The 16,573-nt window shown below is 31.7% G+C and overlaps 1 protein-coding gene across 1 annotated transcript in view; it reads left to right on the forward strand.

Annotated features, from left to right (window-relative positions):
• Positions 1-15,653, forward strand: part of LOC133185133 (uncharacterized) — a 38,094-nt gene extending 22,441 nt beyond the window's left edge. Inside the window, exons 3-5 of the mRNA XM_061320192.1 lie at positions 8,172-8,373; positions 14,746-14,888; positions 15,387-15,653. Of these exons, the coding sequence (XP_061176176.1) occupies positions 8,172-8,373; positions 14,746-14,888; positions 15,387-15,653 (612 nt within the window). The remainder of the gene's footprint in view (positions 1-8,171; positions 8,374-14,745; positions 14,889-15,386) is intronic.
• The last annotated feature ends 920 nt before the right edge of the window (positions 15,654-16,573 follow it).

Genomic DNA, 16,573 nt, shown 5'->3' on the forward strand with positions numbered 1-16,573 from the left:
ACAGAATATACATGTATCTAACTAAAATTTAAGATAACAGACGTGGAATCAGGTGCCATGCGGAGTACATTATGGAAGCATCCCCTGCCGACAGGTCACATCCGTCATATGTTCCTTGTCATAATGACAGATTGTATTTGCTAACAAGTTGATTGTATATTCAACATAGAATCTGCAAAATATTGCCTTTAAGCAGGATTGTTGATATCCTTGTATCATCAACGTTATTTTCCATAGTCTGCCTCATTTTTGATATTGTTGGTACATAGAACATGCTCTTGCGTATCGAATCAACTGGTAGATAATAGAAATACACTTCACATGCAGGTGATAATGGTATATTGCTAGATAAGGGGAGTTGACAAGAAAAAAGTTGAAGTCATATCGTTTATTTTTAACTATATTGTCAGTTTGCCATCAATGTCTCTAGTAAAACATCCAAATATGAAACAGATAAGTTACATAATATCATAATTCTTTTAAATTTTCTAATTTTGAGAAAAGAATAGACATTGTACGGGATAGGATCTATTCTGCAAGGAAAAGTAATGACAAATGTGTCTATAAAGAAGCTTGTATTTTATGTTATTTATCTGTATTTTACATGTAATGTATTTGTATTTTACAGGTAATGCATTTGTATTTTACATGTAGTGTTTCTGTATTTTACGGGTAATGTATTTGTATTTTACAATCAATTACAGACAAAAGGATTCTTGAGAGAACAAACGTACACAATTATTGTCTTACTTTTATCGTTTCGAAAAAAAAAAATGATTTAAGATTTCGATATTATACGTCGTGAACTGCGAACAATTTTAGAAATACTCAAGGCTCAAGGGTTTTTTTCTTTTTCAATTTGATTTCCTAAAAAAGGCGTGCACAATTCCATTGTCTGCATTTATGGGATTGGTGTTTCTCTTTTACGTAATTTTTTTTGCTATAAAATAACTGCTTTGAAGGGATAAGAATCTTTATCGACCTATCGCTGAAAAATTCGCCCGATTTTTGCTATAATACCTGGCAGACTTCATTAGGCTATTTGAATTGTTTCATTGCAGACACATTGAATTTTTATAGCTTTGGTCTGATTATAAGAACAAACATTTCGCTTTTGTCCACCGAGGAAAGAAAGTCAAATCCTTTTTTTATTAAAAAAAATTCAAAAGCTTGGATAAAATAGAAAAAAAAAGATGATCCGCTAATTATATTACTTTACCCATTTGGTGCATATTAGTCTCGACTTTCGTAAAATCTATTCAAAGGTAATTTTTTTCAAAAAGAGAACTTTGGATTGACATTTTGAATATTTTTAATATTCCAAACAACCAAAAGGAATTTGAATTACCATATTTATATTGGATTCCGAAACTTCATAAAAATCCTTACAAACAAAGATACATAGCGGGTTCCAGTAAATGTTCAACCAAGCCTCTTTCTTTACTCCTCACTAAGATATTAACAGTGGTGAAGGAGAAACTTCAAGAGTACTGTGCAACAATATATTCGAGAAGTGGTGTAAATCAGATGTGGTTACTTAAAAATTCCAAGGAACTATTGGAAAATTTGAAATCGCAAGATTTTACCAAAATCAACAGCTTAAAAACTTTTGACTTTTCTACTTTATACACAACCATTCCCCACGATAAATTAAAGTCCAGGCTTTTTGATATCATTGACAGCTGCTTTTTCAATAAAAATGGAACTCGTAAATATACTTATCTTGTCATTGGTCATTTGCAAAATTATTTTGTTAAAAAACATTCTGATTGTACACACAAGTACTCTGAAGTTGACATTAAAAAGATGCTTGAGTTTCCGATTGACAATATCTATGTGGTTTTTGGAGACCAGGTCTTCCAACAATCTATTGGAATTTCCCTGGGTACCAATTGCGCTCTGTTATCAGCAGACCTTTTTTTGTATTCATATGAAGCAGAATTTGTCCAAAATCTTGTACGTGAAAAGAAGAAAACACTTGCTGTGGCCTTCAACTCGACATTTAGATATATCGACGATGTATTGTCAATTAACAATGGCTATTTTCATTCTTATGTCGATACGATATATCCCGGTGAGCTCGAGATAAAAGATACCACGGAGTCTGACATCTGTTTCATATTTGGATATTTTACTTGAAAAAGACGTTAATGGTAATCTAACAACCAAGCTTTATGATAAACGTGATGACTTTAACTTTTCAATCGTCAACTTCCCTTACTTATGCAGCAATATACCTTCATCACCTGCATACGGGGTATATATCTCTCAGTTGATTCGATACGCAAGAGCATGCTCTACGTATGAACAATTTCTAAAACGAGGTAAATTATTGACAAACAAGTTGATGAAACAAGAATATCAGCTGTCGCGTTTAAAGTCATCATTTCGTAAGTTCTATGGTCGATACAATGACCTTGTCAGCAAATACAATTTATCATTGAGTCAAATGCTGACTGACGTTTTTCATACTAATTGTTAGGCCATTATTTACACACTGAATTGTCGACGGATTTTTCCGTTATTTCCCGATCATGACAAGGAGCACACGGCGGGTGTGACCGGTCGGCAGGGGATGCTCACTCCTCCATGGCACCTGATCCCACCTCTGATGTTTAGAGGTCCGTGTTAGCTCTGCTCCTATTTTGTATTGTTTAATGGACCTTTGAGCTTGAATACTGTTCGTATCTCCATATATTTCATTGGTGATAAGATTAGATAAGATAAAATTTAAAGTCGGGTTTTGACAAGAAACATTTGCTCTAAAGAGCTATTTTCTGACTACATAAGATTATTACATATATATATATATAGTACTTTTTAAATGTCATAGTACTAAAATATAAAGTAGTATAAGCGGATATCTTCTTAAGAGTTGTTCTCATGTTTCCATTTTTTTTAATTTTGAAATTTCCCTCGCAAAAATATACTATAGTTAACTATAGTTTACTATAGTATCAAAAGCTTTACGTTAGTAAATCAGAGTTTTCACTATAGTGAATAAAAGTATTTTTACTACTGATTTCTGATGGTTTTATTTTATGTTCTATAGTTGATTTATGCATATTTGTTATATTTAAGGGAAATATTACTTGAATATTATTTATTATGTTATTCACAAATTTTACATATTCAGAACTGAATTTAAGAGGTTTTAAGCATTAAAATCTCAAAAAGTTCTAAGTAAAGTTTTATAGTAAATCAATGTATTTACTATAGTTAACTATAGCTAACTATTAATAGTAAACTATATCAATTTTTGTTTGGGAATAAACTTAAAAGTTAATCGTATGATATAAATGCACTGAACGTTCGTATGCATACTAAAATATTTGTGTTTTGAAGATTTAAACCCTTAGATAATAAAAATATTCAAATCTATTGGCGTTCTAGGCTCACTTTTGTTTTCCGTGCATTGATTTGCTTTATTCTTCAACATATTCTTTGTGTCAAGAATGGCTGAAATTGGTGCAGTGGTTTTGGAGAATTTGACACATTGTGTTAACAAATGACAGGGCAGCAAAATACATGATGTAAAAACCTTTTATCAGAAATGCTTATCCTTATTTTACTCGGAAGAACTCATAATCTCTTTAGTGCGAAAAATGTCAGGAAAAAATTATAAGAAGCTGACACTCCTTAGAAAACACATTAGAGCGTCCAGTAATGTGCACCAAAATGGTTACATAGCGTTGCAGTCGATCACAATAAAGCATTTGAAAAAATCAGATTATAGAAATAACTCTAAAAATATTATGTGGTTAAAGAATTTACATTTAAACAATGAATGTTTGCACTTACGCGTTAAAAAGAGACATTCAGTTTATATGTAACCGTATGTTATTCTGAAAGTATGCCTCAAATGTGTATAACCTTATGTATTTAATTAAATGTATTTAATAATGATTCAAGGTTGAATTGTACTGAATAATGAAAAAGACAAAACAATTCATAATTTGTACTTATTAAAACTATTTCTAAGCCATGTTGAAAGAAATGTTTTGATAAAAAAATATATAAATGAATAAAGGAAGCTCTAAAAACTAATAAAAATGTGTTTTAGACGTTCAGAAAATTGTATCACATAAAAGGAGTACATATTGAGTTTTGTAGAGTTCATTTTTCAACGTACTTCTTTGAAACTTGCCATCTTTCTCTAGGAAAAATTGTTCAGAGAAAATAAAGAATATGACTTTTACTTTCTAACCTTTGGAAAATACATGTAATTTATGTTTTCAGTTACTTTATCTTGGTCTAATATGATGTTAAGAATATTGTAAACCAACTATTATTCGCGTTATCTTTTATTCGTGATTCGTCAGTTTGAAATCAATCCGCGACGATTAATTTTTGCGACTGAGGAATCATTCTATACAAATACAAAGCAATAAATGGTTCGCGGCGATTAATATTCACGAGTTAAAGTAGGTCGCGAAACTCGCGGGTATTTCTCGTACGCGAATAAAAGTTGGTTTACAGTACTTTTATCTTTTTAAACTGTACGTCTTTATCTACTTTATTTATAGCAAAGGGCATATCACTCTAACTGCATAAAACTACCATGGAATTAGATAACTCTTCAGAGAGTGATGTTTAGAGCATCCTAAGAAACTCAATTTCCTCGAAATATTGATAAAGGCAAATAAAATTTACAAATATACTAGATCTGAATTTTATTCTTCGTTGGTGGGAAAGACATAAATAAAATTTTATATGTTTTTATTATATCAAGTCCTCTTCAAGGATACGTCTGAGGATGCAGCTTTCATAAGGACACATTCTTTTCTTCCAACAACATAATTTGAAAAGAAAAAGAAAAAAAAACTATTATAGTCTGTGACAGTATTGAAGGTTTAACATTTTAATGACATCACTTGAGTATTGGCAGCTCTTATGTTGTAAAACCATTTGGTCTTATGGGAATATGAATTCCAACTTTGAACACGCCAGTCATTTGAAGCATTTTCTAGTGTTTTTCATTTTATGAATAAAAACAAAAAACGTTTTGGTTTAATTAATTATAATAATGAGAGAGAGAGATGTTCATACCTACAAACCATACCCAACCTTCTTATTAAATTGATAAGATGAAATCTGTTCTTGGTAATAAGTCGCCACAAAAGGAGTCAATAATGATCTGCAAAAAAGCAGACTTGCTTGAAAAACAATAAAATTGGCTTGGAATCTAACAACTATAAGTAGGAGGGGTATTTGAAATAACTTTGGTGAGTATATTTATATATAAATATGAGGATATAGATACCTTATCATGTTTGAAGTTGTGTGGATCTGGTCATAGAGCTGGGACAGAAGGTTATGGGATGGAGAGTAGGACTTATACAGTGAGTACTATTTAGGTTTGATAGCAATATAGACGTATTCTTTCCAATATTTCTTAAAAGAATTAAGTGCAGAAAGTTTATATTCACGTTGCTGGATATATTATCTACAACGGAGAAGTAAAACACACCTTTTAGGTAGACGACATGATAATTAGATAAGCTGATTTATCACAAAGTGGTAAAAATCTTTAAATCTTCTTTTCAAATTCTGACTGAAATTCTTTGACCTTTCTGGGAAAATAGTAAAGGTTTAAAATGATACAAAATAATTATTGTTTGTGATTCTAGGTATATTGTATACAGGGTTATGTTCGCAATGTGTTATTTTTACCCTTTCACATTTGCAAGCAATTTTGCCCCGTTTTAAATTCTCCAAGCCGTGAGTAGGGCAAAAGGGGCGAAAATAAAAGAGGAACGAAAATTTTCCTGTATACAGATTACAGTGAACATCATTATAATCACTTGATTTTCTTTAAAGCAGGAATCAAATTTATAATATCGATATAGTCAAAAAAGAAAAATAGATTTTTTTTCACTTTGTTTATCACATTTCCCCCTCTTTACCTAGTCTTACCCTGCTGGTACATCAATTTACCATATAAATATGTCTATTAATATAAACAACGTATGAATACGCTTGAAACATAGTCACCAGTATTTTGGCAGTAAAGCAAATAGCCATTATTCGTTGATCCTAATACCTTGTATGTGATACGTTTAGTATAACAAAGGATTAACTACACATTTATAATACAAGATCAAATCGATACCTTAAAAAAGGAAAAGGAGGTTTTCCGGTGTGTTGACAACAATCGTGACTATCAATCATTGCCTTTTGACCTCAGAGCTGGTTCATAAAAAAAAATTCATTCATCTTTCGCTTCGATTTACGAATTTGTCACGTAAGTACCTCGTCACTATATGCCATTTCTATCATAACAGGATACATGTTTTGACATTTGCAGTGATAGTAACCTTTATTAATCTCTTGTTACAAATCAGTGTTATATTTTCCTGATCCACCACTGAGCAGGAATATATGTTTCTCCAACATACATTCAATATAGGTGCAAGAAGTAAAAGCATGTCCTTATCACATGATTGATTGATTGTTATTGTTTTACGCCGAGTCGGCAATATTTCAGCCATATTTTGGCGGTCCTTATCACATGAGGCAATAATGATTTCTTGAAATAAACGAAATAAATTGTCACAACAGTAGATCTATACAGATAAATGATTTTATGAAAGAAACTTCACACCCTGTTTCAATGTACAAAGAGGATTACAACCCCCTTGGCACGTAAAAGACCGTTTCTCTGGATTTCGAAAAAGAGTAGGCTCACTGGGGGCCGCCAGAGAAACCAAAAACTTTTCATAAACCGATTATTTAAAATAAGTTATCCACCGAAACATGGCTGAAATATTGCCGAGTTGGCGTTAAACAATAAACAATCAATCAATTAATCAATGTAGAATGTAAATATATATATTTTAAAGTGTATTCAGTCCAATGATTCAGTAAAAGTTAATACTTTACAATGTAAGTTTCTCCAATCTGATGCCATGTAGTGTACAATAACTTTAGAAAATTAACTTAATTAATGACTTAATTATCACTTTCCATACATATGAGAATTACAATCTAGAAAAAACCAACCCTTTTTCTATCCATTTTATTAAGCTTATCACTACTGCTGACTACAGGCTATCGCCATTCCACTGATTTTAGAAATCATTAAGAAATGGAACTGTTGGAACATTATACAATCTGTTGGTAGATCCTTTGGGCTTCAAAGGATTTGTTCTCGTAACCGACCGACATTATTTCTCAGAGACTTTTAACATTTTAAACGATTTTAAGTAAATCTGATTTAGTATAACGTCATCAGTGATATAATGCAAGACATTTCTCATCATTTGCGAGTACAGATGAGTTATTAATATTGTGTTATACTTACACATATTACTTTTTCATAGAGTCTTCATAAATGATCGAAGTGTTTAACAAATTTAAATTATACCGCTGATTTTTGAAAAAAAAAAAAGAATTAATGACTTGAAGATTTTACTGTAAATGATTTGCTGTAAATCTAAATAACTAAGGTATCATGTTTTAAACATCTTTAGGGATTATAAATACAGTTCGACATGACATCATTTAAATTTACCATAACATATATCTCTTTTATCGCCTTTATGACATTTAATCACGTAGATTACCCACATCTATATCCAGATATATGTTTTAAAATGATACCCTGTTTTTTAAATAAGACAGGTCTGAGAAGATTTTCTCTTGACATCGCATGGCTATATCACAAAACTCAATCTATGGCATAGCATTTAAAATGTTGGATGTAATTGTTGCGTTTTCCAAAAAGGCATATATATTTGACTTCTTTCACATTTAACTTTCGAGATAACACTAACATTGTGCTACACTCTTTTCAAGAATTGATACTGAAGCTTATGCATTTCATAAAAACATCATTGCCCTCGAAATGGCTTTTCCAACAAGTATAATTTTTTGAAAATCTAATATAATAGGCCACAGAGATTTAAAATTCTTTTGAAGTCCAATATGAATAAATACTGCTAATAATATTTAAAATATTTAGTAAAGGAATTTTTTTTCTCATATTCATTAACTCTTCTTTCCAAGCATGCATACTTGTATGTAAAACAGTAACTGAAATACATCCCTCCTCCCGAAAATAAATTTACATTAAAGTTTTCTATCTTCGAAAATTTTCAACTGTATACATGTATATGTTATGCTCTACTCTGATTTGTTAGAATACCTTTTTAAAATATTTTGTTTTTCAGATCAAATGTAACGAATTGTGCAACTACATATTTGGATTGTGTTGTTTAACGGTGGTTCAGATGTTTAGTAATGTAGTAATCGCAAATGAATTTCATTCTGTGACGGGAGAATTTTACCGTCTCTGTGGAGAGGACCTTCCACTGGGTCTTCAGAGTCTATGTGGATCTAGATATGCTGGTACACGGGAGAAAAAGGATACAGGTAACAGCTTAAACTGAAAGAATGTACAATGATTATCAGGAGAGAGAGAGAGAGAGAGAGAGAGAGAGAGAGAGAGAGAGAGAATATGTAAATATATAATATTAATTACTGTCACAATGAAATTTTCATGTACTTCATGAAGTTAAAAAATTACATGGCTAAACATTTTTTTTTTGAAAACACTTCTTGCAAGTTTAAAAAGAATAAAACCCCTTTGAAAAGAGATTTTGATCTCTTATTATGAGGGTTGTCAAATCGTTCAATATTTAGTAATCTATTACTCGCTTATATTTCCGATCGAGTACTCGATCATTATTCACGAAAAACGATCAAAATTTAAACTTATATATAATTTTATCGTCCCTATCGTTTATTTTTCTTTGACACTGAACATAATTTTATGATCTAAATGGCGACGTTAATTATGTCTGGAGTAAAAAGAAAAAGATAAATTCGAAATAATTTTAATAAATATAAATGTAAAAAATTGTGATAAACATTCAATTTTGTTGTAAGGAAAAGTCTGGAATAATTTTCAATACCTAATGAACGTTGCTTAAGTTATATTATCAGAATGTGTTCCTGACAAATTTTTGCTTCGGAGAATTTCGAATGTTTTCAAAGAGTAGTTTTTTTCGTTGTTACTTTGACGTCGCTTTTCTTGATGCAGTGTGTCTCTCTTATGCAAGTAAATTCAGCTTCACATAGGTAACATTTCCAGATTTATATTATTAGAAGAAAGCAGTTTTACTATTATTCTCATGTTTTACATTTAATAAAAGTGTCAATGAATAAATTTGAAGTGAATTTCAGTTATGAAGTGTCCCTGGCCATAAACAAAAAATGCGTCGTCACTGACCAAGATGATTATATATATAATTATTGTCAAAAGATGACAGAGTTTTAAGTCCATGCTAGGTAACCAAAATAATGGTAATGTAAGCTCTGAAATTAGAATATGATTGACAAATAGTAATGAAAATTAGAATTACTGCATCGTTTTATTTTTTCTCAAGTTCTCGAATATCAATTTTAATAATCGATATTCGAGTACTCGATTAACCGGTTACTCGTTAACAGTCATACTTAATATTAATGGTAAAAAAAAAGTCTTTTTAATCGCCTATTATGCATATTGGCCACTACTGATTAGAATCTGAATTCATTGCTTAAAATATTACAGATAATGAATAACAAAAGTTTGCTGCTGTTCATAAATTTATTGAAGAAACCTAGTAACTGGGTTACCAAACCGAATTCCAGTTGTATTAGAAATAAAATTTACTTTTCTATGATTTAATTTGCGTGACATATTGATTGATTAATTATAGTGATTGATTGATTATTGTAGCTTATATCCCTTGAAGGATTATTTCACTCATATCAGACGTAACATATAGTAATATTTAAGTAAATGAACTGATTTGCTTTCAGTCTTCTGATTTTGGTAATTTGCTAAATACAATCAAAACAGAGATTTTAAAAAGATTAAAAAATTGTAGGTACCCCACACGTGCGAGATGTTCCCAGTGATATGTAAGAACTTTGATACAAATTTATCCCTCCTTTGAAAGAGGAACACAAGACTGTGGATCTATACTCGTTCGAATTTAAAATGAAAAAATATGAACTTGAACTCGGATATCTCTTGTTCAGTGAATTATGTATCTTTCATCCAAACCTATACCAAGTTTAATCATATACCGGACCTAAAGTGATTGAAGATTGATAAGCATTTTGAAAGACTTTAACGAGTATTCTAATTTTAATAACCATCTGAAACACAAAAATATGTATCTTGATTTTCTGTTTTTGTGTATTTTTCTTAAAATTAAACCAAAGAAAAAGGCATTGAAGAAACAACACAGCATTATTCTTTTTTCAAGTATTAATATTTTCTTTTGCCATATTTAGTTTGATTAAATCTATTTCACATTTTGAGTACACCAAGATGTATAGATCAGTGTATCAATGACATGGTTACGAATAATATAATATTTGTGATTTTTCCTTTTGAAATGCTATTCCTTTCACAATTTTGTTCTAATTTCAATAAAAATATATAAGCACATCAGGAAACAGTATCGTTATTTTGATAGTGTTGCTATGGTAACTATATAAAGATTAGAATATTCGTTAGTGTAAGTAAAAATAAAACTTTGAACAGGTTTAAATTATGTTTCAAACAATTTTTGTTTAACTAAACAAAGGATGCAATAAGTGCAAATTTTGACTATTATGAATTCAAAGCAATAGCCTCCCTCCCCCTCCCCAATCTTATGATTTTCGTTTGAAGGAGGCATGTAAAGATTATGGAGAACCTCTCCATAGTGTAAGGTACCTACATTTAAAATTTTCTTCACATTTGTCTTATGAAAAATAAACTGAATATATGTATATGATTTAATTTTTTTGGTAACCTTGCAAGATAAGTTTTAAAAGAATTGCTTTGGCAGATAGAATTTTTTGCCGCACTGAAAAATTTAAAATTTCATTGTGTCAGATATTGAATTAAATATGGGGATACCGAACAGCAATCAAGCACAAAAGTCCATCGAAACAATACAAATCGGGAGCAGAGCAAACACAGTCCTTTTAAACATCAGAGGTGGGATCAGGTGCCATGGAGGAGTAAGCATTCTCTGCCGACCGGTCACACCTGCAGTGTGCTCCTTGTCATGATCGGGAATAACGGAATAAATCGTAGACAATTCAATGTGTAAACAATGGCCTAACAATTAGTATGAAAAACGTCTGTCAGCATTCCACTTAATGATAAATTGTATTTGCTGACAAAATCATTGTATCGACCACAGAAATTGCAAAATGAGGACTTTAAACGACACTGTTGACATTCTTGTTTCATCAACTTGTTCCAATAGCATGCCTCGCTTTAGAAATTGTTCGTACCTAGAGCCTGCTCTTGCGTATCGAATCAACTGAGAGACCCCTTATGCAGGTGATAAGTGTATATGCTACATAAGTAAGGGAAGTTGATGCATGATTAAAAAGTTGAAGTAAGAACGTTTATCATAAAGTTTTGTTGTTAGGTTACCACTAATGTATTTTTCTAGCGAAGTATCTAAATATTGAACATGTGTCAGACAATGTTGTATCTTTTATTTCAAGTTCACTGGGATATATCGAGTCAATATATGAATGGAAGTAACTATTGTTAATTGATAATACGTCGTCGATATATCTAAATGTCGAGTTGAAGGCCCCAGCAAGTGTTTCTTCTTCCCATGTGCAAGTTTTTTGAATAAATTCTGATTCATATGAATCCAAAATACAATACGGGGCCCAAAAAACGGGGCGCAACTGGCACCTTCGTGAATTCCGACAGATTGTTGGAAGCCCTGATCTCTAAAAACTACTTAGATATTGTCAATCTGAAACTCAAGCATCTTTTTAATATCAACTTAAGAGTACTTGTGTGTACAATCAGAATGTTTTAGCAAAGTAATTTTGCAAATTATCAATGACAAGGTATGTTAATTAACGAGTTCAATTTTTATTGAAAAAGTACCTGCCTTTGATGTCAACAAGCCTGGGTTTTAATTGATCGTTGGGAATAAAGTGTTGAAAAGTCCTACGTTTTGATGTTATTGATTTTGCTAAAATTTTGTGATATCAAATTTTCTAAAAGTTCCTTGGAGTTTTTTAGTATCCACATCTGATTTACACCACTTCTAGAATATATTGTTGTACAGTTCTCCTGAAGTTTTTCCTTCACTGCTGTTTATATTTTAGTGAGGAGTTAAGAAAGAGGCTTGGTAGAACGTTTACTGAAACCCGCTATATGTCTTTGTAAGGATTATATAAACACACAACACACAAACACAAACACACACACACACACACACACACACACACTCTCTCTCTGGGCGAATGGAGAAGGCGAGTTGTTATATTTCATATGAATTTTTACTGCCCTATTATTTTATTTCAATTTTCTCATTTATTTCTTCTGGTATGCTTACAATGTGCGAATGTAAGGACTTTTGACAAATTCCAAGAAATTTCGAAAATATATACCACGTAGAATATGAGGTTTTTAGTGAAATTAGTCGAACATTCCCAGAGGGAACAAATGACGTCTATGATTGTTATTTGCACTAAACTAATATTATTTAGGTAGGATAACACATAGCAAACAGACGATACGAATAGCCTGAAGGAAACGTTTTTAAACGCAATGAACGATCAACGTGAATCGTTATTACGATTCTACGATTGAGAAAATAAAGGCTCTTTTATTAATATTTTCGTTCTCAAAAATATATATATTAACAGGTAATAATCACGACAAAGACGAAAAATGAAACGCTTAATCGATCTTAGAATAAGGTCAATCGATTATCAAGTACTGAGTCTGCTTTCAAGGAATTCATTTGAGATTCTAAAAGACATTCTCTAAGACATTCAAACAGTGCTACAATGAAGCGCATTGAAGTGGTAAAATTTTCCATTTGAATGGAACGTTTTGACCTATCTTTAGAACGTTGATTGTCATATAATGACACGCCCATTTCTTTAGAAAGAAAAAAAAAAAAACGGTGAAATGGTTCATTCGAATACCTGTAGAACAGGTATTCCATAAATATAATAGCCAATCAAATTGACTGTCTACATAACCACCGAGTAAACACGTTCTCGACCGATACATGTGTTGTGGTAACTCCATTAAACATGATAAATTCATGATTATGTACATATTCGTTGTAATACGTGTTTTAAAGAAGCGGGTAGTCTCAAACTCTCTCTTTAACTTTATAAAATCTCCATTTCAGTGTAAATGATGTTGCTAGTAGCAGAGTGAGGTGTCCTAAAGCATTACGACGAATATTTCTTTCGCGTTTCTAAAGAAATGACCAAGAAACGACCAAACTTTCCATTCAAACGAAAATTTTTACCACCTCAATGCGCTTCATTGTATTCTTTGCAAGAACATGAGAACTCTCTTGTATCCAAATGAGTTAGACGCTCAGCAAAAGTAACTTTAAAAAAAGCCAAATATCATAGACTTGCAAACTGTACGTCAAACTGATACAGGGTCTCTCTATGTGGCGGATTCTCCTGGCAATGGCTACACTATTGCATTGCGATTATTTTAGTTGACCAGGTAAGCTTTCGATTGATAAGTACAGCTCCAACGTTAGGGGTAGCAGCAGATATAAAAAGGTATTTTGTTCTCTTTGATCCTTCTGCTTCGAGATTTTTGCTTTTTACATTCTTAATGCAAATGTTGAGGGTCATGTTGTTGGTTATTTGATTTTTCTGTGACTCGTCATAACCGCAACTTAAGAAGGATAGTCAAGTTATTCAAAGGTAATTCGTACAGTCTGCTTAGTGTGAATTGGCTATAGTATAGAGGTGTAGAAGCTTACACACGCAATTTTACTTTACATCACGAAGACCAAAATATTGATTTTTAGACTTCGATGTAGAATAGTGGGATGTGTGTTATTTTCAGTATATATTCAAATAAAATAATGCTTATACAATTAGTGAAAATGATCTTAAGAACAAACAACATGGACAAAATGAAATGTATGTACAGAATCCTTTAATTAACATTTAGTGTTCATTATTAGCGTTTTCTTTTTTTGAGAAAAATAATTTCTATTACATTTGCCTGGTGACCTATGCAATTTAAAACATCAAATTAAAAAGATCTCTTCACTATTTTTTTTGTCCAAATACTAATTTCTCAATATTTTACTTATGAAAACGACATTTTGCTCTTGGCTTTTATTATTAATTAATTAGGTCATCATTGGGTCGTATTTTAGCGGACGTGTTTCATATCAATTGTTAGGCTTTAATTTTTACACAAAAATGAACTACTGAATGTTCTGTATACCTGATCAATACATAGGGCTCACCACTGGAACCTACTCCTCCTAGTCACGTGATTTAACCTCTAGAATTTCCGGGGATCGGTGTTTTCTGTCCTGTTCACGGATTTGCATTGTTTTAGGTGTTTCCTGCCCCGTTCACGGATTTGTATTGTTTGTTGACTTTTTTTTTCTTTAGATCAATCACTGTTCGTTATTTTCATCTTTGAATTTAGAGAAAATTTTAAACAATCTCTTGGTAAAGCATCTCCTTTTACTGTGTACTATAGAATATTAAAACTTATCCTTGTAAAGAAAAAAGTCTTTATTATATCTATGCATCGGATACTTTAATGTTTTTCTATTAAGATGTTACGCATTGTGTCTTATTGTGTTTTTGAGACTTTAATTTTGAATTCACCATAGGAATATCAAATATTTTCTAATGTATCAGAACCTACAAAAGCAATTTATAAGTATGACAGAAAAGGTGTACTCAGGTTGTGTTGATGTTATTGTTTCATTTCTTCAGCAGGTGATTCCAAGAAAACATTCATGAAATATCTTATTCGCAAACGCCAGACTAACGGCGGCATAGTAGAAACGTGCTGCTATTCACAGTTTGGATGTTCAATAGACATATTATCCGATTTCTGTGAGGATGGTTCCATTTACGTGAGTACATTTAATGTTTCTCATATAGTAATATTATGAAATATGTAATCTTGAATACTGATTTTCTGGAGAGGGCATTATGTGTTAAAATGAGATATCGATGCAGACAACATTCATTTGGTAAATTAACACTGTATATGATCCCTGATGTCGTGTGAATGCAATGAATCATTGAGCCGAGTAGATTGATACAATATTTTTTGGTATGAAATATGTCAGTCAAAGCGGGAGGGGTGGGTTTAAGGGTGGTCAAGTTGCTAGTATTATGAACAATATGAGTTGACAGCTTAGATTTCTTTCCGTGGAAGTAAGATAAATTTTATCCAGTAGATTCAGATTTCGGAGCCTGTATACTAATGCATAAAACAAAAGGATAGAAATGAGATTCCATATTTGACATTCTATACTAACAGCAATGCACGAAAAATTTTGAAGCTTTGAAAATTATCAACTGAAACGACTGAAATGACTGAAACCTTGTGTTTCTTTCATTTGTAGAAAGACACGTTCGTGATCACCCACGGGCACCTGCGTGTAGTTGTCGTTGAAAGACCAACTCATAGACCTACAATATCATATACTCCAGCCATTGTGCCAGTCACTCCTACAAGACCAAGCATCACGAGACTACGAGGAAGACCCAGACATCGGGATCGGGCTCGAAGCCATATGATTCGTCCCTACATATCAGTCACGAGAAGGCCGCATGACTTTTCCAGAACCTTTAATAACCTGCACCGTTTGGACGGTCATAGATATAAGTGATCTGGTGTATAGGTTTATCAAATATCCTAGTAAAGTCAGCAAAATCTATTTTAAAGCAAGTACTTTTTATCACATGTTTATCCTTTCATCTGTTAATATAATTTCTTTTTTCTTATCCTCTAATTCGTGATGGCGAGAGATCGCCACGTAAAGAAAACAAGGTGACAATCATGTAGCAACAATTATTGATTTAAGAATCCGCTTATGATAATGTTGTATAAGTTAGTGAATTTATTTTCCCTAATGATAAAATTGCATCATTAATGATGCGCCATAATGACCACTAATAATAGAAGTTAATCAGAGACTGAAAATATTGTACACTAATGATAAATATATGCACAGTATTGTCCACTGATGTTAAAATGATCATGTTTTAGCGGATGAATTTTACATTCGTTAATTGTATATTATTAAGTACTAAGTCTCTCAATACCCTTATTTGTACTTCTTTGGGTGGTTGAATTAAGTGTATATTATTAAGTACTAGTCTTTCAATACCCTTTTTGTACTTGTTTGGGTGTTTGGATGATGAAGGATCTATCCGTTACTGTACTTTCACTGGGAGGTCTCAATAGTATGTTTTTGCAATCGATGTACTTAACTTTTGTTGTGAAGTATGACAGAAATTTGCTCCAATCTCTATCAACCATCTCTAAACAACAAATAAATGACAGAAGTTGGGTATAAAATACTAGTTAACACTTAAAATTATATCATTAACAAATCTGAAATTCTTCCGCTGATGCATGATTTTTTTTTTTATTTTCATAGGTGAACGAGACTCGGTCAGCATATATTTTCATCCGTTTCACAACATTTTAACCTCTCATGAAAAAGAAATATTATAAATGAATGATTCCTGATTAATGGTTATGTCATGGCACATCTTTATTGATGTTATTTTATCATTAATATGT

The sequence above is a fragment of the Saccostrea echinata genome, unplaced genomic scaffold (genome assembly GCF_033153115.1).
Source record: "Saccostrea echinata isolate AGI-Se365-2 ecotype Australia unplaced genomic scaffold, CSIRO_AGI_Sech_v1 ptg000012l, whole genome shotgun sequence".
Classification (NCBI taxonomy): Eukaryota; Metazoa; Mollusca; class Bivalvia; order Ostreida; family Ostreidae; genus Saccostrea; species Saccostrea echinata.